The 24,017-nt window shown below is 32.1% G+C and overlaps 5 protein-coding genes across 9 annotated transcripts; 3 read left to right on the top strand and 2 right to left on the bottom strand.

Moving 5' to 3' along the window:
- Positions 1-72: 72 nt before the first annotated feature.
- Positions 73-684, top strand: LOC126660984 (LYR motif-containing protein At3g19508). The gene is made up of 2 exons (XM_050354721.1): positions 73-334; positions 432-684. Exons 1-2 carry the CDS (start codon positions 140-142, stop codon positions 483-485), a joined length of 249 nt encoding a protein of 82 aa, XP_050210678.1. The 5' UTR covers positions 73-139; the 3' UTR covers positions 486-684.
- A 3,082-nt stretch (positions 685-3,766) lies between these two features.
- On the top strand, positions 3,767-6,866 carry LOC126660048 (transcription factor bHLH113-like). Its single transcript, XM_050353372.2, has 5 exons — positions 3,767-4,283; positions 4,450-4,578; positions 4,710-4,775; positions 5,357-5,455; positions 6,023-6,866. Exons 1-5 carry the CDS (start codon positions 3,954-3,956, stop codon positions 6,185-6,187), a joined length of 789 nt encoding a protein of 262 aa, XP_050209329.1. The 5' UTR covers positions 3,767-3,953; the 3' UTR covers positions 6,188-6,866.
- A 610-nt stretch (positions 6,867-7,476) lies between these two features.
- LOC126661131 (F-box/kelch-repeat protein At3g06240-like) lies at positions 7,477-8,718 on the bottom strand. Its single transcript, XM_050354924.1, has 2 exons — positions 8,149-8,718; positions 7,477-8,004 (listed from the first exon to the last, which is right to left on the bottom strand). Exons 1-2 carry the CDS (start codon positions 8,638-8,640, stop codon positions 7,528-7,530), a joined length of 969 nt encoding a protein of 322 aa, XP_050210881.1. The 5' UTR covers positions 8,641-8,718; the 3' UTR covers positions 7,477-7,527.
- Positions 8,719-9,259: 541 nt separating this feature from the next.
- LOC126659972 (F-box/kelch-repeat protein At3g23880-like) lies at positions 9,260-10,595 on the bottom strand. Its single transcript, XM_050353307.2, has one exon. It carries the CDS (start codon positions 10,557-10,559, stop codon positions 9,432-9,434), a length of 1,128 nt encoding a protein of 375 aa, XP_050209264.1. The 5' UTR covers positions 10,560-10,595; the 3' UTR covers positions 9,260-9,431.
- Positions 10,596-12,617: 2,022 nt separating this feature from the next.
- Positions 12,618-23,195, top strand: LOC126660625 (DNA repair protein REV1). 5 transcript variants are annotated; one of them, XM_050354197.2, is made up of 27 exons: positions 12,618-12,905; positions 13,069-13,195; positions 13,311-13,426; positions 13,514-13,590; positions 13,690-14,147; positions 14,466-14,609; positions 14,734-14,866; positions 14,973-15,061; positions 15,162-15,212; positions 15,294-15,497; positions 16,037-16,156; positions 16,851-16,943; positions 17,044-17,103; positions 17,205-17,291; positions 17,486-17,569; positions 17,690-17,762; positions 18,278-18,343; positions 18,538-18,639; positions 18,957-18,980; positions 19,065-19,241; positions 19,314-19,387; positions 19,934-20,535; positions 20,614-20,674; positions 21,136-21,306; positions 21,577-21,674; positions 22,352-22,409; positions 22,789-23,195. In XM_050354197.2, the coding sequence occupies exons 1-24, from the start codon at positions 12,715-12,717 to the stop codon at positions 21,187-21,189; spliced, it is 3,267 nt and encodes a 1,088-aa protein (XP_050210154.1). In that variant the 5' UTR covers positions 12,618-12,714; the 3' UTR covers positions 21,190-21,306; positions 21,577-21,674; positions 22,352-22,409; positions 22,789-23,195. The 5 variants fall into 5 exon arrangements, with proteins under 5 accessions (XP_050210154.1, XP_050210155.1, XP_055959939.1 ...); XM_050354198.2 differs by having other exon boundaries at positions 21,577-21,686; XM_056103964.1 differs by having other exon boundaries at positions 21,577-22,248.
- The last annotated feature ends 822 nt before the right edge of the window (positions 23,196-24,017 follow it).

The following is a 24,017-nucleotide window of genomic DNA, read 5'->3' as shown; positions in this document are numbered from 1 at the left end:
TTAAATATTTTAAATTTCAAAAAGAAAATTAAATTTAGTTTTAATACTACTAATCAAATCTTTATAGCTGGAAAATCACTCCTCCCGCCACAAAAAATATTCAGTCAAACCGCAAACGACCGTCGTTAGAAAACAAAAGATGCAGAAAGCACTGAAAGTTTACGGCGGAGTTCTCAGGCTAGTACGGCAACTACCGGCCGACACAAGGCCTTATTACGCTAAATTCGCGCGCGAAAACTTCGTTAACTTCAGGGAAGTTGATGCAAATGACGATACTGCCCTCAACGAGCACTTTCGCCGAGCTTATAATCACTCTATCTGGGTCCTCAACAAGGTCATTTTCTTGTTTTTTTTGGTAAAATATATTGTCTGTTTGACACTGTGTTCATGGTTAAATTTATTTTGGATTTTGATTATTTTTTTATGAGCAGTATTCGGTTAATGAATCAGTTGCTGATGAGTTGAAGAAGATATGCTGTGGTTAGTGTTTTGAAGAGGAGAATATTTTGCACGCCAGGTGTTTGTTAAAATGCTCCAATGAGTGAAAAACAGAGTTTTTATTATGTTTTACAGTTTGTGATATTAAATTTGTTTTGGAGTGTTTTTTCTTTAAATGGATACTAAATGGGTTTATTTTTTTTGAATAATTATGAATAACTCAGAAATTGATTTGATTTGGTTGAAGTCCTAGTTATTCCTTCCCTAACAGACATCCTTTGAAATGTGAACAACTTGGTCATAGTGTGGACTGTGGAGAAGCACAGGCTAGAACCCTTAACACTTAAATTTAGTATTTAGGTGAGGCAACGTTAATACTTTGAAGTATGAAAGGTGAAATGGTGAGTATACGGGGGTGCCAAAATGTATCATATTTGATGGATCGGAATTTTTTATTTTTTTTTAAATTGAAAAACTTTTTTAAATTTGTTCAAGTAGACAAAACTAGTAGGGGTGGGCAAAAAAACCGGTCAAACTGCAAAACCGAACCGAAACTATAAAACCAAACCGAAAAATATGGTTAACCGGTCCAAAAGTTTAGGTTTAGATTTTAATTTTTGATTTTTATGGTTAATGGTTTAGGTTTAGGTTTTGAAATTTTAGAAATCTCGGTTAACCGGTTAACCGGTTTATAAATAATATATATTTTTATAATATATATATATATATATATATATATATTATAATCTACATATATAACAATTCTAAACAAAAAAAAATATTTAAAAAATATATTATTTATCAATATATTTTTATTTTAGGACTATATATATATATATATATATATATATTGAAAAAACTTTATTTTTCTTAATAAAATATATATATACCTAATTGAAATAGGAATAAATAAAATTTATATTTTAATAATTAAAAATAATAAAAATTAAATTTTAATTATTAGACTATATTTAAAATTTTATCTATAAATTTTATCTTTTTTATATCTATTTTTTTAATGGCTACATGGTTAAAAACCGCAAAACTGAAAAACCGAACCGTTTTAAATGGTTAACCGTTTAAATAATAGGTTTAGGTTTTTAATTTTAAAAACCGAACTACTATGGACCGGTTTATATTTTACCCTCATGGACGGGTTAACCGGTCCATGCCCACCCCTAAACAAAAGTATGATGTGATTGTTAAATGTAGTTGTTTTAAATATTTACATTTTTATAGTAATGGAATTGTCTAATTTTTCAATTAATGGTGATATTGAAAGTTAAAAATACGAGAAGAATAAAATTGATGAAATTATAAAGTCAAGATGCTATTGAAAAAAAAAACGGTGATTTTTTAGCCTATTAGCCTAATTTTGAGTTATTTACTCTCCATTTTTTAGTCGTCTAAGTAGACAAATGAATTTATCTATAATTAATTGTTCATTTAAAATTTTAATATGACTTGAATTAGTATTATTTTTTAATTTTATCTCTTTTTAATAAATGACGCTATAACTAATTTATAAAATATTAATTAATTAGTATATTATATTAGCATTTTTTGTAATTTAGACTAAAATGTCTATTTTTAAATATGTGCAATTTTAACTAAATGAACAATTATCAACGAGTTATAACTTAAATGAGATAAGCGTTAGACAATAAACTGTCAAAGTCGTGAGTCCAGTTCTTCTCACAAATGCTTTCCTTCTCTGATTATAAAAAAAACAAAATTAACAATTAAAAATCGGAGAAAAGAGTTATTAATAAAATAAAAAAATTACATAGAAAAAAATTACACTAAAGTCCAAACTAAAAAGAAAAAAATAAAGAAATAGAGAAATTTTCTGAAGAAAGAAAGAAGGGAAAAGAGAAGACTCACTTTTCGAAAACATAGAAAAAAGTGAAAGTCCCATCACTTACACCAAGTACATGTCGGAAAGGTGAACTCCTCTTCACTTGTTTTTCTCCATTATTCTTCACAGAATAGGACTCTTGTAATACCTTTGTGAGGCCACGTGGCAAACATGTATATCAACTTTATTGTTATTGCCAGCTAAGACAGTGTTACGAATAATTATTGGATATAATCGTTTCTCCATGTCATTCGTGCAACAAACCAATCATGCACTAATCATGTGAAAAAATTAATGACAAAAAAATAAGTGATAATTAAAAAATTACCTACCGCAAATCTTCATTGACTTGTTGTAAAAATGACGTGGCGCAACGGTTGTGTGGGATAAACACTCCAGTGTTACTCATGATCTTGTAAGCTGAGACTTTAATAAACATCGAGTCTTTATTGTATCCTGTGGATTTTGACTGCTTAGCCGACGCTCCTTTCGCGAGGATGCTTTCTTCAGAAAACTGTTTAGTAAACTTTTTAAAATAATTTTAACTTTTTTTTGTAAATAATTAATATAATTTTAGTTAAAAATACTAGTCTGTCACCTTGAAATGAGAAAATTAATTTTTTTCTGTTATGAAAATGAATATGTTCTTTTAGATTTTATAGATCAATTTTTAAAGTAGTGATAGCATGACAAAGAATAACAACAATTTTATTTGCAAAATTGCATGACTAACGATAACATATACATACAATATTGTAAGCTTTTTTGAAAAAAAATACTCAACTTAGTTAAAAAGGAACAGTTGTACGATACGTGGACATCAATGTCATCTAAAAATCAATCAATGATAAGAGATTTATCTATTTTAAAAAAGATTAGTCCGAAAGTGAAAAATTTAAAACTATTGTCCTATAACTAACTTGTCTAGAATATCTAATGTATCATGTCAAAAAAAAATTAATAGAATAGTCTTGTAAGCTATATAAGATCAGTGAAAGTTTAGTAGTCATTGTGAAATAATACAGAATTATTGGAATTTACCAATGAAAATATATCAATTTCATTTAAATGAATAATCACCTACGACATTACCAACAAACAACGTTACCGACAGAACTCTTTGGTAAGCAAGGCACCAAAAAAATGCCTATAATTTGAGAGTAAAAAAAACTAAGCTAAAATTAGTGAATAATTATAAATTGTCGCTAATAAGCGATAGTCGATTGGCTAGACAGGATTAATCAATTTAAGTTAATAGATTTATTTTGATTAAAATCAACATTTTAGTTAATCTTTTTTTTATCACATTTTAGTTAATTAATTTTAAAAATGAAGCTAGAACAATAAACCAGTCTAGTCCAACCAAACTAGTAGTACTATAAAATTAGTTTGTAATTGGAGTTTGGTTCAAAATACTGATCCTCATCGAACCTCAAAATTGAACCAACCAAAACTACTTCGAATGACTCAACCACGGTTTTCTTGGGTCCGGTAATAAACTTTGACCGCGAAACACAAAATCACCACCCCATTATCCAAAGCACACTCTTCATTATTCCCTCGGAATTTACTCCAAATTCACCTCTCTTCTCAAACCCACTTCATAACCACATTAAACTTATTTTTAACTTTTTTTACCTTCTTTTCTCTGGTTTTAATGGCGGATAGTGAAGAACGGGACCACTGTGGTTTCTCTCAGTTACTGTTATCTAACGATCATGATCATGTGGGCCCAACTCAGTGTTTTGATCATGACTCGTCTGTAAAGTTTCCTAAAATGCTTTGTTTTGGAGGTTATGATGATCAGTTTGGTCATCATTATGATCATCAAAAAACTGATCGTGATGATAAAAAAAATAATGTTGTGTTGCTAAATAATAATCCTTTGAAATCTGGAGTTACATGCAGTGACTCTTCTTCTGCTTCTTCTGCTAATAATACCATCAATGTCATTAATATCAATTCTGCTGCTGAGTTTAAATCTAACGTGAGTCATTTCTCATTTGAAACTCATCTGAAACTATTATGAAACTCGTATGAAACCCTTTTGAAACTTAAAAAAACTGTATTTTTTAACTGTTGTTTGAACACTTTTTTGTTATCGTACTATCTTGCGTAGTACTGAATAATTCAAGATTTTCAACTGTTTGCAGAGGAAAAGGAATGGGACAGGGCAAGATATTACAGTGCAGGGCAAAACTAAGAGTAACACCATAGCCAAAGCTCAGAGAAGTAGTAAAAAGACCAAAATGGATAATCCCATTTCTACTGCCCAGCCAAAGGTTTTAATTTCAACTTTGATTTTTTTTTTTTATATTTTGAATGGTTTAAAAACTTTTTTGTTGCATGTTGTTTTTTTTTTACTACTGTCTGATATTTTTGTGTTCAACTTGTTTATAATGATCTGATATAGGCAAGGAAAGCGAAACTAGGAGAAAGAATCACTGCATTACAACAGCTTGTATCACCTTATGGCAAGGTACCCATGTTTTTAGGGTTAAATATTTTTACGGCTACCGAACTATATAATTTTTTATAAAACGGTTACTAACGTTTCATTTATTTCATTTTGATGATCAAATTTTTACTTTTCCAATAACATAAGGTTATCCAATCAATTCCGGCTAATAATTATTTGCGTGGTACGTAGCCGATGGATTGTTCAGTATCCAACTTTGCCACGTAAACAATTCGTCAACCATGTAAGCTATTTTGGATCGGATTAACCGAGTATTAATTACCTCTCTTTGTAAGCAAAATAAAAGTTTGATAAGTAAAATATAATAAATAAAATATCGGTAAATATCTTGTGAAATGTATAATTTGGTGATCATATAAATATTTAACCCCATGTTCTTACCATTTTATAATGAATCAAGATTATGTTTACTAATCACAAATCTTTTTGGTTTCAATAAGATTCCAATTTCATTAAGAATACATATACACACAAGTATATAAAATAAAAAAATTGATGGTAAAATAAATATCGTACTACATATAATTGTTGAACAAAGTTTGGATTTTTGTTGGTGGTGAAAATAATTGAAAAATTTGCAGAGTGATACAGCATCAGTACTACATGAAGCAATGGGATACATCAAATTTTTACAAGACCAGCTTCAGGTGCTGTGCTCTCCTTACCTGCAGCACCACCCTGTAAGTACTACCTACAATTATGAGCCTCCACATCATCACATAATCCTATATGGCGCCGTAATTTTCCGAGTTTTATATTTTAGCGTTTTGCTTTTAATATTAAAAAATACATTTATTTTCAATTTATTTCTATAAAAAATTATTGTTGTCTTTAGTTCTGTGCGTTCCACCGGATTTGGTATAGAAGTGAGCAAATAGTCACTTAAAACAGATTAATTGATCTATTTGATTAAGCTCGGTTACAGTTTTGGTTAATTTGGTTAGTTTGAACGGTTCGGTAAATAGAAAAAAATGATCGATTACGGTTAAGAGTTTTTAAAATTTGGTTGACTGAATTAACAATTTTGTTATTTTTTTCTTTATTTTAATTATGACTTTCTGTTTTTATCGATTTAACCGAATTAACCGCTAATTCAATCAGTTCGGTTTTGTAGTATTAAAGCATCAGAGTAAGGTTTTGATAGTTCCTACTGTAGAAATTTGACCATGGTGAAAAAGTCTCTGAGATGTACTATATTGCTAAAATTGGTTCGTTTTTGTTGTTTTCTTGTGGTAAATAAATTGTAGGAGGGTGAAAAAAATGGAGAAGAATTGGCAAAGGAATTGAGGAGCAGAGGATTATGTTTGGTTCCAGTGGAATACACCATACACGTGGCAAGCAGCAACGGTGCCGATTACTGGTCACCGGCAATGGTCAACAATTTCTCACCATCTTCATCAACAAAGCAGTGAAACTCCAGTATGCATCTATCATATAATTTTGATCAAAAGGATAAAAAACAAAAAGAAAAAACAAGGGGTAATTTTCATCGATAGTCACTCAACTTTAGCTTTTATCCCACTATAGTCCCTAAGCTTTAATCCATTATTGTATTCTCTCAATTTTTATTTTCTATTTGTATTGTCTTTGATTCTCTGTTTTCGTCAAAATTTAATGCCGTGACGGACAATTGAAGGGCTAAAAGTCATATTGAATGACTTTAATTAAAAAAGTACCGTTCCATTTGGACTTTTTAAATGTTTGTCACATCATTAAATTTTGACGGAAATAGAGTTGGAGTGACGTCAGGGACAATACTAATATAAAATAGAAATCGAGGAGAATATACTTATGAATTAAAGTTTATGGCCTACGGTGGAAGAAAATGATAATTGAGGGACTGCCAATGAAAATTACCCGGAAAAAAAAAGTGTAGGTAAAAAGGATTAATTGAAACCCTTTTTTGGTTTAGATTAGATGTAGTAAGGTAATCTAAGAAAAGTTAGAAAGAAAGAAGGAATCTTTATTTCTTAACTTGTTTTTGGTAGGGACTAGAATGGCCTTTTAGCATGACATTCACTTGTAAAGTTTCTAAGCTTTGACCAGCTGTTAGTGCCATTTTAAGTAAAAGGCTAGTTGGCTTCTTTGTTATATTCATTGCATCGTACCGGATCGGCAGATTTAACTGGTTCGATTGTGAATCGAATGTCAGTCTGGTTTGGTTCCTTTTAAAAACTAAAATTGTAGTTCAAGCGTTTTGAATCGGAAAAAATTATATGAATTGATGAACTATTGAATCGTTTGATCGATTAAATTCAACTGGTTTTTATAAATCTTACTTTTGTGAGAATGGTCTACACTAATAAATTAGGTTTATGGAGTTCACTAATGTGAGAGTTTATGATAGACCACTCTCACAATTATTTATCCATCACATTGACTAAATCTAATTTTTATTTTGCTTGGCTTTTACTAGATATTTTGGTTTTAAAAGATCTCTTTATTGTTAATTTTGTGTATACATGGTCTTTTTCTGGACGGAATTACAAAACAGATAGTTTCAAGCAAAAACTGTAAATTTTTTATAAGGATCACGTAAAATAAAAGGCGATAGTATAAGGATTTTTGAATAAATTAAGCCTTGAAATATTTCACCCAATGGACTATTAAGTCAAAACATAATAGTATATGAGAAGAATGATCAACATTGAGCACAATTTTTTTATTTTTTTTCAGTTGTGTGTATGCATATATCTGTTTGTCCATTTTCTTTTGCATTGTGTATAATTTTTAAATAATTGCATTGCTGCAATTATTTCTTCAATAAAACCAAACTCTCCATGTATTTAGCTGCATAAAAAGAGCATGATTCACCATATATTCCCAAACATTTGATGCTTAGATTCCAAGGATCATATGAAATCAATTCTCCATTTTCCCTTACTACCAGAACTTCAAAATTGTTTCTAAGCCCTAATACCTTCCCTAATCCTTCGACGCCGCCGATGAAAACGTTGAACAATTTCGTCCATGAATCATCGGCACCGTATTCATTCATTATCCAAATACAACAACTTTCATACCCTAAATGATTTCTTCTTTTCTTGTATTGTATGATAGAAAGGAGTTCGCCGCATAACATGACCGATAAATGTTGCACGCTGGTCCCGGATATTTCATCCGGCACTTTGAATTCTTTAAACTCTTCATCGTGCACGAGAAAAACTGCTATAGTTAGTTTTTCAGGACTGTAATATCCCACCCAATGAATCGCTCCTTCCAATACGACCTGTGATGAGTATTTCGATACGACATAAGTCGGAACTGATTTAAGACTATTGATTCTCCATTTCCCATGACGTAGTTCAAAAATTTCAACTTCTGTCAATAAACTATTATTAGTAGTGGAATTATTATACACAATTCTGATTACCTTATAATCGTTAGTCCTTGAATCGTATCCAAACCCGAGAACAACATTTAGAACTCGGTAGCGAATTCGCTGAAGCGGAAGTGTTACCGATAATCCTATCGAAGGATTCCAAAGAACTATTCGTTTCAACATATGTGAATGATTATCAGTCAAACATAAAATTCCATTACAAGAACCAACAATCTCAAAATAATCCCAACTACTTCGTAATGGAAAATCGAGATTTTGGTACTCGTGACTAAATAAATCATCATCGTCTAAGTGTAAAGTGAAGCTTTCTTTTTTGTTAGTCCTCGAGTAATGCCTCATAAGTAAATAGCCAGTGTTGTTGTTCTTGCTATAAGTAATTTGCTTGGAATGCAAGAAAATGAAATTTGGATTCGAGATTAAAGAGTACCATAATTTGCATACGCACCTGCATCGTAAGATCGATCTTACGGGCAGCCTCAAGAAAATTTCTGTCAGGACTTCTTGAGGAATATGATCTGACATTCTTGATTGCTTGATGAGTTTAAAGAGAATTGATTTGCTGTAGCTTTTTTAAGAATTTTTTTATATAAAATTGTTGATAGATAAATATTAAGTAGGGGTTGAATAAAGGGAAAAATCAGTGATGGCAAAATAAAACGTGTTTACATCAAGTTTTATTTAGTCAAATTTGGAATCTTTCTCATTATTGGGCTGGAAAAAGTCAATTATGGTTCATTTTCTTTGTTGGTATTGCAAAAATGTTGCTATAATAATGACAATTAAAAATTGGTAATATAGTCCTGCAGGCATAGTCTAGTGATATAAATATTATAATTTAATATTGGGAGTTCGATGGTAAAACATGAAATGCATCACAAAAATGAAAATGCTGAAATGAAAAATATCCAAATAAGTTTTAAATATAGTTTTGGAATTTTAAAAGCACTTCTAAAAATGAAATATGAAAAATCGAGCCTATAAATGGAGAAAGATAGAGCTTCATTTGATGGTAAAACATGCCAGTATGTAACACGGAAAGAGAAACGTCGAAACAGAACAATTAAATGGTATTTTTTTTAATGTTTAAACTAGAATTTTGGAGATCAAAAGCATTTATGAATGTGAAAAAAATGAAAACCTATTTAAAATAAAGAAGTTTCTATGCAACATAGAAAACATGTACATATTACTTGATTAGTTAATGTAAGAACACCAAAAGCTTGCTATATCCTATGAAACTGATCTCTAGAGCAAAATAATTTTCAAATTCATGATAACATAATCAAGAAGCTGTTTCTTGCTCCGGTGGCTTCTCATTTTTCCGTTCGACTGTTGAATTCGAGCAACTCGAGAGTCTCAACGTAAGCCTCTAAACGAAAGGACTTAACAATACCTTTGGTTCCAATATGATTAATTGACTGATTTTTACTATCATATGAAACCAATTCTCCATCACTCTCCACCATTAGCATTACTTCATCATTCTTAATGCCTAATAACTTCCCTACTCCAGCTTGTAGATCAATGGTGAATTGCTTACTCCAAGATTCAACATTTCCGTACTCTTTCATGACCCAAATCGAGCAGCTTCCGTATCGCATCCATTGGCTCGGAGAATTACGAGTGTACTCTACTAGAGAAAGTAATTTTCCATAAGCAAGAATTGACAAATCTAACACGGATAACCCGCGTAAACTATCCGGCAGCATCATTTCCTCGAACATTTCTTTGCTCAAGTCGAACAAAACTACTCCTGGATCGCGAAAATCACTTCCCGCTTGCCTCGGATTATAGCCGATCCAATGCACAGCACCATTAAGAAAAACCTGAAGTGATAATTCAGATATCACATACTTAGGAGCAGTTAAACTGTTACTTGATCTCCAAGCATTCTTGCTTAGCTCATATACTTCAACTCGAGGCCTAATGTCTACGTTACGCCCATTATTGCTCATCCGATAGACGATTCTCACCAATTTGTACTCATTACTCTTCGGATCAAACCCGAATCCAAGAACAAACATAAAGATTTGATCAGAACTTATGCAAGGTACCGGCACGATCACATATTTTCTTATCGTCGGATTCCATAAAATGATTTTATGATTAAAGACATGATAAGTATCCGAAAGACAAAGAACTCCGTTACAAGAACCGATTACATCGAAGAATCGCGAGTAACTCTTGAATGGAAAACCAAGTTCTTGATTGCTTTCTTGAATTGTGTAAATCTCTTTCTTGTTACTCCAAGAATAATGCCTAAGAATTGAAGTTTTGTTTGTGGTGTTTTCAAGAATGTGTTTAGTGTGAATAGAAATGAAAATTGGATTTGTGATTAAAGAGCGCCATGATTTGGAAACAGATTTGAATTGTATAAGCAATTTTGGTGGTAATCTTTTCAAAATCTCTGTTAAGAGTTCTTGATTAATTTGACTTAACATAGAGATATTTGATTTTCTTGATTTTGCTAGCTTGAATTGATTGTATTGATGTTTGATAAGGTTAGGTATTAAAATTTGACTTTAGTATATAAATGCATTTTGGATAACATGCGTTACCATGACGCTAATTCTATTAAACATTATGAATTGATATTGATGTTCTTATTTATTACTTTAATTTAATTTTATAATGTATTTTATTTACTATAGATAATACCTCAAATTTTCCTCTTAATTATTTGGCACTATTAATTGAAAAATTATTTAATTAATTGAACCGCTCAAAATCATATAGCTCCCTGTTGTGCCTACTTGTTATTGAATCGTGAGCATCATATTCCTACAAATATTCTAAGCATATGCCGAAGGAATATAGTTCCAGCATTTTGTTATATAATTTTATATTTATAGTTACATCTATTATTGCTATGTTATTATCTTTGTTGTGACTAAAATAAAACAAAATAGTACCAGCAGAGATTGGAATTAAATGAAAAAAACTTTTTTTCTTTTATTCAGAGATCTCGATTAGGGATGTGTAATGGTCATGTTTCAATGGGCAAACTGAATTAATCACAGCCTAATTTTTTAAAAAAGGACTAAGATGTAATAATTTTTAATTAATATAAATAAAGATTTTTTGTACAAAAAATAATTGTTTTGATAATCTTTACAAAAAGCAAAATTTAAAAAGATGAAAAAATCACTAATTGATTTTTTTATTGAAAATTATGAGTAAATTTAATCGATGTTTTGATTTTTATTTATTTGAGATTTGTAAGAGTAAATTTAAGATTATTAAAATTTAATAAAGATAAAAGAACATATAGTATAATCTTTTTATTTTAATTAGAGATAGATTTTTTCTACCTATAAAGTGAATGAAGAAAAATGATTCAACTTATATTTTCATCCTCTATCAATTATTATTATTCAAATAAAAAAATTACTTTTCTCACATGTTCTACTCATTTAAAGTAATAAATATAAAATTAAATTTGAGCTTGCTTCGTTTAAATTACGAACGGATATAAAACGATATTTTATTGAGCCGAATGTCAAATTGGTCGTGAGCATCTCGAATCGCTTAGAGCATTAGTAAGGGGAGAAGGAATATATAACATAATGAACAAAAAATCATTTTATCCTTTCAACTCGATACAAAGTATTAAGAAAGTTCAAAGCAAAAAAAAAAATGGATTACTTTTATATAAAATTGGCAAAATTGGTATAAAACCCCCCATCTCACTTTCACCTAAGAGAGTGAGACAAACTCTCCGATTTTGATGGTAGTTTTTTTCTTAAGTGGTTTTTAATGGCAAAAAATTTAAAATGATTTTAATCTTTTTAACATTTTAAATTAATACAATTTAATGCTTTTTATTTTAAAAGTTTATATATCAAAATTAATATTAAAAATATAGAGGAGCATTTTATATTTTTTTAATATTTTGTTCTCTTGCAAGGAGGAGCTACTTTTCGCCTAAGAAGAGGAGCAGAGCTCCTCCTCGCCGAAGGAGTGATTTATTATAATTAAGGCTGAAGAGCAAACGAGGAGCAGATCTACTACTCGTTTGACAGATATAATGTTGGGTCTGTTCTTTTTCAACAGACCTAACTTTTCTTCAACAGATTGGCCGGAAAATTTTTCGACCAATCTGTTGAAGAAATGAAGAAAACACTTTTATAAAAATAATTTTTTTTAAAAGGGTTTAAAAAGATCTTTAGTTTAATTTGTTTTAATTGTTTTAATCTGATTTTAATTAGAATTTAATTAGTATTTAAGTGTGATTAAATTAATTATGAATTTTATAAATCTCACTCTCTAATTAAGTGCCACGTCAGCATAAAGGGAGTATTTGAGCCGGTTTTGCCAAATTTAGGATAAAATTGATTATATTTTAGAGTTTTGGATGTTTTTGATACTTTATGTCAAGTTGAGTGGGTAAAGTGAGGTGTTGTTCATAACGGAAGCTACGAAAATAATACAACGCCGCCAAAACATGAAACTACTGTCGCTAATAATACGATATATACTAAAATTTTAATTTTGCCGCTTCATTTTTAAAGAACTGCAAGAAGAAACGCTACAATAGTACAATCTTCCTTCTCCAGCACTCTTTTTATTTCGCGCTTTCTCGCCGGAAAACAAAAAATGAGCCGCGATTCTTCCCGATCAGCTAATTCCGGCCAAAAATCAAAGCGTAGCCTCAACAATTCCAATTCCACTAGTAACAACAACGGCAAAAATAGCAAACAGAAAACCCTAGGCATGGCTTGGGGCTCCAGTTCGCTCTCCGCCTCTCGTTCCTCATTTCGAAGCTCTCCGTTCTCCGACTTCGGCAGGTAATTAATTTCCCTCTCAATTTTTTAGTTACTATAAATCTAGCATAATTTTGATAATTTGTTAAATTTTATCTGTATTAATATGTTATTAAATTGATTTTAATTGAGTTAATTGATATCATGGATGAAATTATGAATTTGATGATTAGTTTGTGTGTGTCAGTTATATGGAAGTGAAGAATAGGAAGCTTCAAAATCAGTTTACTGCTGCAGCTTCAAATTCTTCGTCTGCTTCAATATTTAATGGAGTCTCGATTTTTGTTGACGGTTTTACGATTCCATCTGTCCAGGTTTAGTAGTTTATAATTATCTTTTTACTTTTAATTTATTGCTATATGGAGATATTATATCATTGTTAAGTTATGGTTTTTTTTGTTTGACTGATATTTCGAGTTTTTGTTTCAGGAACTTCGAGGATTTATGTTGGAGTATGGTGGGAGATTTGAGAATTATTTTTCTAGGCGTCGTGTTACGCATATTATATGTAGTAATCTTCCTGATAGCAAAATTAAAAACATCAGGTTTATAATATTTTGTTAGCTTTGTTTGGTTAATAGATAGATTTGCATGTTATGTTTTAATTTTGTTTGTTGGTGATTGTAATGCAGGTCTTTCAGTGGTGGGCTGCCTGTTGTTAAACCTGCATGGATTGTGGATTCTGTAGCTGCTAATAAACTTTTGAGTTGTAAGTTCGTGAAATATTAAAATACATTGCCAAAAAGGAGGGGGAAGTGCTTAAGTATAATTGAAATGAGGTGTAATTTATCTTTCTTGCTGTTTCTAGGGGTTCCTTATCAACTTGATCAGCTTGCTAATAATCAACCAAAGTTGTCAGTATTCTTTTCCACGAAGAACAAAGCAGTTGCTGATGATTTAAATATGGACGCAACTTTGAAGGGTGGCACATCACAAGATGCTAACTTACCTTGTGATAGTGATTCTACGAAAGATGGAGAGCAAATAGATAAACAATTTGATCATGCTGATTGTGCCTTTCAGGAACATAGCAGCAGCAGTGCAAAATCCTCAGAGCTAAGGATTGAAGACCCTAGTAACACTGAAGATGAAAACAGTGCAAAGGATGAACTTCAGTCTAGTCCCCATAAATTCCCCGTGTCAGTCAGCAGCTACGACTACGATGATCACAGCATTAAAAAGTCACCAAGTCCAGCGGTTGCTGGACCTTCTAATCCACGTCATTCAACTCTTGAGGATCCCCATTTTGTGAAGAACTACTTTAAGGTACTTATGCTTTTATTTTTTGTCTACAAATTAGTCATTTTTACTGGCAATTACTCTTTTTTATTAATTTAATATCTTGGTAACTTATCATAGTTGCTAGGTCACAGTCTGTATATGTGGGCATCATGCGAATGTTTTTAGATATATGCTTTTGAGTGTGGTACCATTTCTGGGACTTTCTTTTTAATTTGTCATAGTTACTAGATTGCTTTTTGGTCAATAATTTGGCATCATGCAAATTGTTTTATTATTTTGTCTTTATGTTTTGAATACTGGTACCATTTGTACGATATGCTGATCAAGTTTTGGTTTAAGCAGAGTTCGCGATTGCACTTTATAGGAACCTGGAGAAATCGGTATCGCAAGCGTTTTCCCCGTCTGTCCAGTGATTTTAGGTGCGGAAGCATGTCTGTTGAGGCTTATGATAATTCTCAGAAGACATCAATTATGCATGTTGACATGGTACTATTCTTGATCTATATATAATTGCCTGGCATTCTTTATTAAAAGAGATCTAATAGTTGTGTTATATTATTTCCCCTTTTTTTCCATTAGCTGAAAGATACTGATATGATGCACGTTACAGGACTGTTTTTTTGTATCAGTACTTATTAGGAACCATCCTGAGTTACAAGATAAGCCTGTAGCTGTATGCCATTCTGACAATCCAAAAGGAACTGCTGAAATTTCATCTGCTAACTATCCTGCCCGATCTTATGGTTGGTTTCGTGATGACTAATTTCTCTTTAGCAGCATTTAATCTTTTCCGCTATGCATGTATTTTATATCAATATATTCAAGAGATATACTGGCTCTATTATGCAGGTGTTAAGGCTGGAATATTTGTAAGAGATGCCAAAGCTCTTTGTCCTCACCTTATCATACTTCCATACAATTTTCAAGCTTATGAAGAGGTAGTTCATGCACTTTAAGTGCTCATTTTTTAATTTATGAGAGGCAAATGTGTTCTTTTTTCTTCTTTCTACTGTCTTATGAATGTTGCCTAATTCTCAGGTAGCTGATCAGTTTTATGATGTGTTGCACAAGCACTGTGACAAAGTGCAGGTATACTCACTGAAGCTGATTCTTTTGTTTTTATTGTTTTAACTGAATTTTTGCTTGGCTATTCCGCTAATTTGATCACAGGCAGTGAGCTGTGATGAAGCTTTTTTAGATATCACGGATTCGTCAGGGGGAGATCCTGAACTATTAGCATCAACCATAAGAAAAGAAATTTTTGAGATGACAGGATGTACTGCAGGTGCTGGAATAGCTAGAAATATACTGTTGTCTCGCCTTGCCACTAGAGCTGCTAAACCTAACGGTCAATGTTATATCCCTCCAGAAAGGGTATGCTTGCGGATACTACATTGGAGTGCACTATCTTAGATTTTCATGACTAAAATCTGTGTATAATAGCATTTGTCAATAATGTGACAGATCATTTTCTTGAGATTCATTTTCTTTTTCTTCATTTTGGACACATATATTTGATGGGATCCTTGTTTGTTGACTTCAATTTTTCTTTTTTTTTTCTTTTTCTGATTTAGCATTACTAGAATTATGAGATGCCTGTATATATGTGATTTGCTTCTTCTATTTAGAGGAATTGGCTGGGTAGAAATCTTACATTTTTCATTAGTTCTCATTTTATAAAAAATGTTCCATACATAAATTGTGAAGGAACTATTGTTGACTGTGACCCTGTGTCACATTTTCATTGCATAAAACTTGCCAAGTACTTCAATATATCAAAAACTGACTTGAATGAGAAGCAAAGGTAGCTTAGATGTTCTGCTGATCTAATTGCACTTAAGACTCATCATGTATGTGAATATTGGAACCTTTTTGTGTTCTATTTTATTTTACTAACTAGCATATTATCTCAGGTGGATGAGTTTTTGCATGAGCTTCCAATTAAGACACTTCCAGGAATAGGGCGTGTTTTGGAGGAGAAGTTGAAGAAGAAAAATGTTCAGACTTGTGGACAATTGCGTCTATTCTCTAAGGTCAGAGCCAGTAGTAGTCTGATTTTTCTTTTTAATTTCTGTGCAGAGATGGAAATATTTCTATTGATACAACTGTGATGACCACACTTCTTTCTTATGTATTTTAATTTTCATATCTAATTTATTTTATATTTTATAAGTTCTATGAGATGATTGAAATAATTTTGATATAAGTTCATTGCATCTTTGTTTTTCTTCTCTACTTGGTTTTCTATTAGTGCTTTTGTAGGGAACATGTTTATAGCAAAATAACCAAGCAAGCTCTCTATTATATTAAATTACTAGCATTATGACCCCAGCAATATTTAGCATGACAGTAAATGAAATCAAATGAGTGTTATGGAATACATTTTCTTCAATATATAAGCAATGGTTGTTGTCTGATATGTGTCTATCTGATCTGGCGGTACTGTTTTGATTTATATTTGGTAGAATCTGCTCATAAGTGATCATGCAGATTTCTAATTATATTATTCATTCATGTATTTTGGGTTGTCTCTTTGAATTATCTAGTGAGGGATTGTCTGCTATCTTACTGTTGATGCCTTGGTTGCTCTTCTGGCCCATTCATGTTAAAACTGAAAAGATGCTTCACAAATTTGAATTTTCCATCTAGTTATATTTTGCATTATTATAAATTGCCATATGGAAATTCTTAAGAATCTTACTGCACGTGTCTTCATACAATTGTTAGGACTCTCTTCAAAAGGATTTTGGCATGAAAACTGGAGAAATGCTTTGGAATTATAGCAGAGGAATAGACAACCGGCTGGTTGGAGTGATTCAGGTTTGCGAAGAAGAACTGATATTGCATGTTTTTGTTGTCATCACTCTATTTTAGCGTACATATCCTTTTCTCGAAGCAGTTATGATGTATGCAAATACAGGAAAGCAAGTCTATAGGTGCTGAAGTAAATTGGGGTGTGAGGTTCAAGAATTTGCAAGATGTTGGTATTTGTGTGAACTTAGAATCTTGGTTTGCTGTTATTTTTCTTCTCACTTTATTTGAAAACTGAATAACTAAAGAAGTAATTAATTGATTATCCAGTGTCAACATTTCCTCCTAAACCTTTGCAAGGAAGTTTCGTTACGCTTACAGGGATGTGGAGTGCATGGTCGGACTTTTACCCTCAAGGTATTGCCTAATTCCACAACATCTCCTTTTGTACTTATCAGAAAATATAATAATAAAATATTTGAGTCAGTTTGTTGGATTCAGTGAGTCCCTTTTGGTATATCTTTTTGTTCCTTGAACTGCTTTGCTTCTTTTAGAGCAGTTCTTATTTCTTACGACAAGAATTAATTGTGATGGCGGGTCAAATAATTTAGATAAAGAAGAGAAGAAATGATGCTGGGGAGCCTATAAAGTATATGGGTTGCGGGGACTGTGAGAATCTCTGTCACTCGATGACGGTAAGTTTGAACCATATCACATCTTTTTGCAGTGCACCTGCACACGCGCAAAACACATACATGAAGATAAAAGTATTTTGATGTTAGGGTATGTAATAGAGGATGTTGATGATTTGATAGGTTCCAATTGCTACTGATGATGTTGAGGTTCTTCAAAGAATTACAAAGCAACTTTTTGGTTTTTTCAATTTGGGTAAGTCAGCTCGGTCAAGTTGAAAATATTGCCTATTTCTTTACTTGATGGCCTGACCTCTTCACAGTATGGTTGATATGTTTATATAGTGATGGAACCTGAAAGTAACACTTTTAAATTGTAAAATTTAACGAAGAACAAGCTAACAACTAATAGAAGTTTGATCAGCTTGGCTTTTTTTTTTTTTTTGTAAATAGCATTGATAGCTGAGGAGCCAGTCTAATTTAATTTAATCTAACTAAGAGAATTTCTGGACAGAAATTTAAAGAATTTAGTACTTACAGGAATAATGGATTTCCAGTTAAATTTTTCAGTTCTGTTTTTTCACTTTCTACTTTATTATGGCTATAAGCAATATCTCTAAATAGTGTAGTTAGCATGATTAAGCCCTCTTATTGGATCGTGTAATTGGTCCAATGTCTTTTCTTTTTGAGCAGATTTACCGTTTACAGTTTTTTAACTTTATAAAATAGCACTTCGAAGATTGATGCTGACATTTTGATTAATTCACATAGATGTGACCGACATTCGCGGTGTAGGCTTGCAAGTCTCCAAACTTGAAAATGCCGACACTAGTAGAGGTATCTTCTGTACAGTTTTGAATTAATCCAACAGTATTGTTACCAGATGTCCTATTTCCATTTGCATAATTAAAATGTTTCGTCATAAAATCTGCGTGTAAGTTGCTTATTTATGAAGTAGATTATGCTTTCTAGTTGTGACTCCTCTCATGGTTATGACATGCAAATTGGATCAAAATTGTCTTGGTTTCAAGGGCTTGAAAGAAATACTTTAAGGTCATGGCTCACCTCTGCCTCAGCAATACCAAAGAAACGACATAGTATCAGCAGCATATCTCATGAAAGAGCTAATTCAGGTAATTTGTAATTTTAAATGGAGATTTCTGCTGAACTAGCTTATTTAGAAGTTGCAACATTCAATAATTATATCTAAACATAAAGCATGAAGTGGAGTTTGATACAGGCAAGTAAAGAACTTGTAATGTATTTCCTAGTTCTGGCCTTCTGGGTGATGGATTGTGAGTGCATGCCTCCTGAAACTATTATGACGCACTTGGTTCTTCATAAAGTCATGCAAAATAGGGCTAAACCCATGATGCACGTAGTGTTTGACATTACCTTGATTTTTTGTTATCATTTTAATGATTTTGAATTGCACTATTTTGTTTTTCAGATCCTGGGTTACAAAGAACCTCAGGTAATTATACTCTCACCAGATTCGAGTTTCTGATCAAGTGAACTATATTTTCTAACATTGAAGCTTCTTTTAATTATGTTCCAGCTCCACCACCCATTTCTGATCTTGATATGAGTGTAATTAAGAGTCTTCCTCCAGAAGTCTTTTCAGAACTAAATGGTATTTATGGAGGGAAATTAATCGATTTCATTGCTCAAAATAAAGGCAAACGTGAAACTAGCAGCAGTTCTTCATTCATCCCTTTGAATAAACAAGAAGAAGGTGACCAGTCTTACCACATGCATAGCTATTGTAAAACTATTCTACCTGTGTCTCATGGATTTTTTCGCTCAGGTGCAACATGCTGTAATGAGGAACCTCTTGCATCCAATATTATCCCGCAAAAACCAACTGCGATGGGAAAGAAGGTAATATCTTTTATTTTATGACTAATGACCTAGAAAATCGACATTGGTGCTTTTATTAATTATTAACCAAATTATTAATTTTGTCAATTACAACCTGCTTTGATTTTTTTTATTTTAGCTAAATTCATTCAATTGAATCATATCAGCTTTTGAATGTTTTCTTATTGTGGCCAAGTTTGCCTAATTGAATCAAGAAAAAGGAAAATACGAGAAAAAACAATCATTCAATAGCTGCTACTTAAGTAAAATTAGACTCAATTGATTCAATTGAGTGGACTTGACTACGATTGAAATACGATTTTTCATATCAGACTCTAATTAAAATACTTAAATTTTTTTGGTTGTAATTGATAAAAGTCACAAAAATTTGGATTTTTTTTGAGTCATTAGGCTTTGTTTTATTATCAGTATGTTCTGCATTGGCCTTAGTGCTATTTCTCTTCTCTAGTTTGTTCTGCCACTTGAAGGTCATTTTATCCTTTGTAAAATGGAAGGCATGCAAGTTGTTTCCATTTTCACGAGTCGTGCATTTGTATATATTTTCAGGAAACGCATAGTATGGTTGAGGAAACACTGTCAGCAGCACCTAGGTTTGCTGTTGGGTCCTACAACGAGTCCATTCAAACAATGGGCCCTGGTAACAATGATTTAATGCCTTTATCTCTAAGTCAGGTTGATACGTCAGTGTTACAACAATTGCCTGAAGAATTGAAAGCTGACATTCTTGGACTGCTGCCTGCACACCGTAGAAAGGAGTTGAATTCAAATCCATCTACGATTCCTCTTATAGAAAATCCTCAGGAATTATTAAACATCACTGAGAATGAAGCTATACCCATGGACTCTCATCTAAATAATGATCTTTGGAATGGAAATCCCCCGCGGTGGGTTGGCAAGTTCAAGGCTACTAATTACTTGATACTACACAAAATGTCCGAGATATATGACACATTGGGTTCAACTGGGAATTTATCTTCTCTTCTGCAGCACACAAATTCTAAATCTATGTGTCATCCTATTGAAAATAATAATGATAGTTGGGATGATGAAGCTAGAAATTACGTCTGTGAACTTCTCAAGCAGTATATTAACTTAAAGATAGAATCTGATATTGAAGAGATCTACATTTGTTTTCGTCTTCTCAGGAGGTTTGTAATAATACCTTTTGAGATCCTCTCTCTCTCTTTCTATCCAATTCACTTGATTAAAGCTTTATTTTACCTCAGGTTAACAAAAAAGTCCAAGTTCTTTGTGCAAGTGTATGATATCGTCTTCCCGTACCTTCAGGTCAGCATATCCTTTCCCCTTTTAATTTTAAATTTATCAAATGGGTGTGCATCTTTGCACTTGTGGAAACAATGATCATTGTGGCTGTGTTATTTTATGGACATTATGAATAAGGATATAGTATGATTGCTGGCATCTTAAAACTATGCTTTGACATAAAATTATATCTTGTCTTAGTGGTAGTAACTTCATTTATTCTTGAATGTGTGTAACAATTGCTTTCATCAACCTATCAATTTTCATCTGCTTGCAAAGTAATATAATATATATATATATATCAATCAATTGTATATTTATCAATCACACGAATCAGAATACATGAAGAGGCCACACTTTTACTCACTCTGCAACTGTGTGACCCTAGCCGTCCTTATTGCCTTCATTTTATAGGCATGGGTCCTTTGTGAGACATGGCTAAATTTCTAACCTTTTGTCTTTTTTTTGCAAACTCAAATCTTCAGGCATCTGTTGGAGAACATTATGGAGGAAGTTTGCATTTTTCTCCACATGATTAGTGCTTATTGACATTTGCTGCCAAGTTCCGCCGTCACTCTTAATATGAGGGAAGATGTACCGTCAAATGATTACTTTGGCCGTCTCAACTGGAGTTTGCAGTAGTTGCCACTCTAAAGGTAAAATTAGAGTAGCTTGCAAAATATATGCTAATTTTTTTCTGATAGATTGGAGGATTTGTATCTTAATGCTTTGGGACAATAGTAATCGGAGTGGTTATGAAATTTTATGTTGTGGTTGCATGGAAATTTACTTGTCTGTGTCAAAAAATTAGCATTGTTCTATGTTTTAATATGTATTTTCTAATTTTTACATGCTTGATCAATCTTGCCCATCTATATGAAATGAAGTTGCTTAACTTGTGTTTGCTTTTCTTTCTCCAATTTCAGAATGGATTGAAATTTTGATCCTCCAGTGTTTCTGGACAGAAATACAGCTCAGTGGTTTAGGCTGACATGGATTTTGTAATTTGTAACTAATATTTCAGGTGATTTTCACGGTAAATCATCTTTAAATTCTAGCCATCATGAATATACGAATTAGTAGTCTTTTTTGAAAAAGTAATTCCTAACAAACGCATTTGAAGAATTTTGTCTCATAATACACTGAATTCGGTTTCTGTTTTCTTTCCGTTTTTTCCTTCATCTTATCACATTTCACTGGATCTTGAATCACACAATAATCCTCTAAGAAGAGATGGTGGTGCTTCTTCCCCTGATCCACACTTCATATTGGAGATTTCTTGGCTTGGTTAAATTAACATGATGAATGGATGGTGCCGAATTCAAAATTTTATGAGTAATGATTGTAGTTGTACAAGTCTGGGTGGGAATGCTATAGAAATTGTCTGGCATGACAAGTCCGAATGCCTTGAAGATATCAATGGACATGACAGTCCCCTTTGTAATATTATTTCACCTATCATGACACTCCAGCTTGTTTGTTGCAAAACGCAGTGTAAATTATCACTGAGCTCTACTTTTAGTCTGTTAATGGCGATGTATCAGAAAAGTCGCGCTCGGAAGCTAGGCTAGGCATGTGTCTTCTTGGTTTAAATTCGTGTACTTCTCTTTGATTAGCAAAAGCCAGTTTCAAACTTTAGACGATATAGTTTGTTTTCGTGATGATTAAGCAAAATTGTGACTCTTGATTTCTTGCTGACAGTGTATAGCTGTTGGAGTGGATACATTTGCTGGAAGTATGACAAGATAGCAGTTTCCTGGTAAGGACATCATCAATTTTAAAACCTGGCGGTGTCATTTACAAACTCATATTTTTTATAATTCTATCACCATTTTGAATTATGGTGAATTTAATACCAATGTGGCAGTCGAATTATTCCTTACGTTGCCTCCAAGTTTGGTTGCCAGGTCAGCATAAATTAACCAGAACTCAAAATGGTGAGAAAATTGCAAAATAATAATAATAATCCGTGAATGACATCACCAACTCTTAAAATTCGTGATAGAGTTGCAACTCGGAGTGAATGTTACAATTACAATTGTATTTGCAGATAATCTTTTTACTAATAGTCTAATACAACAATTTGCTAACAGTCATTAATCTTGTGCACTGATTGTTAATTGGTATGGCTCAATCAGGTAGTGATAAAGTGTAAGGATCGTATGTGTTAGTGGTTCGTGAAATTTAAATCTATTAAAATGACACAAATAAATCTTAATGGAAGGAAGAATACGGAAATGCAATAACGGAGTTTTTCAGCAAGAGGTACGAAAGTAGACTAGTCTGCTAAGTTTTGATGGGCTAAGTTTGAAAATTTTATTCTAATTTATTACTTTTCGCTGTAAAGTTGTAGTGAATTTGTCAAATGCCATCTCCATACCGCCATGATTGCATTCTTTTGTAAAGGCAAGAGACATGGTTTGAACTTGAATTGTATTGTGTAGGTTTTGTGGCAATTTGGACCGTAGACTGAGTAATTGATGCCGCATTAAATGCAATATTCTAGTCTTGTGCCGCTGCTTCTGCTTAATTTTATTCCTTTAGGCTGTCTAGGTTTCTTAATGGTTTAAATTCAAATAATTTTATTTATAAACTATAACGTGTTTTCCAATTTCAATACGAATATTTTATTTTAATAATTTGACGTGAACTTTTGTTTTTCTACAGTTTGAATCACTTGTAGAATTTATTTTTTTTCCGGCAGGGAATCAAAAAAACAGGGGTTTTTGATATTTTTATTCCCCCTTCTAAGAGAAAATTCTAATTTTGTGCCTCAGGCCACAAAAATTCTATTTTTATGCCTGGGGACCCACCAGCCCGCAATAAACAATTGCGGGCTAGTGCCAGCCCGTAATTGCTCATTACGGGCTGGATTAGTCCGGCTGATTAAAAAATTAATCAGCCGGATTAGTATATAAAGCAGCCCGCAATTACCAATTGCGGGCTGCTTTATATTTTTGTTTGGGGTAACTCTCTCCCCCAAGAAATAGACCTGACATTTTCGTAATCTATGCCCAACCTTACATAAGTAAGATAAATAAAAAAATAATGCCAATAATAATAACTCTAAATTTACAAGAGCTGACTTGTAAATGGCATCCAACTGGTTACTTATTATTCAACAATATAATTCGTACAATTGAATGCAAACCTTAAGAAATAATATTTTAAGCCTTATCATCACTGCATCGTTTTCAAATTTTTACAATAAAAATAAATTATTTTTACGATAAAAATAAATGTGGGTAATTAAATCCACAATTTCAAAATCGCTTTTAATTTTTTAAAATGTGTCTCTCTGAAAGATTATTTAAGTGGGTAATTAAAATGTGGGTAATTATTATTTTTTTTACATCCATATTTTAAA

Source organism: Mercurialis annua, linkage group LG8 (genome assembly GCF_937616625.2).
Source record: "Mercurialis annua linkage group LG8, ddMerAnnu1.2, whole genome shotgun sequence".
NCBI classification, from domain to species: domain Eukaryota; kingdom Viridiplantae; phylum Streptophyta; class Magnoliopsida; order Malpighiales; family Euphorbiaceae; genus Mercurialis; species Mercurialis annua.
Note: the sequence above shows the minus strand (reverse complement) of the source record. Positions and strands in the feature narration are given on the sequence as shown.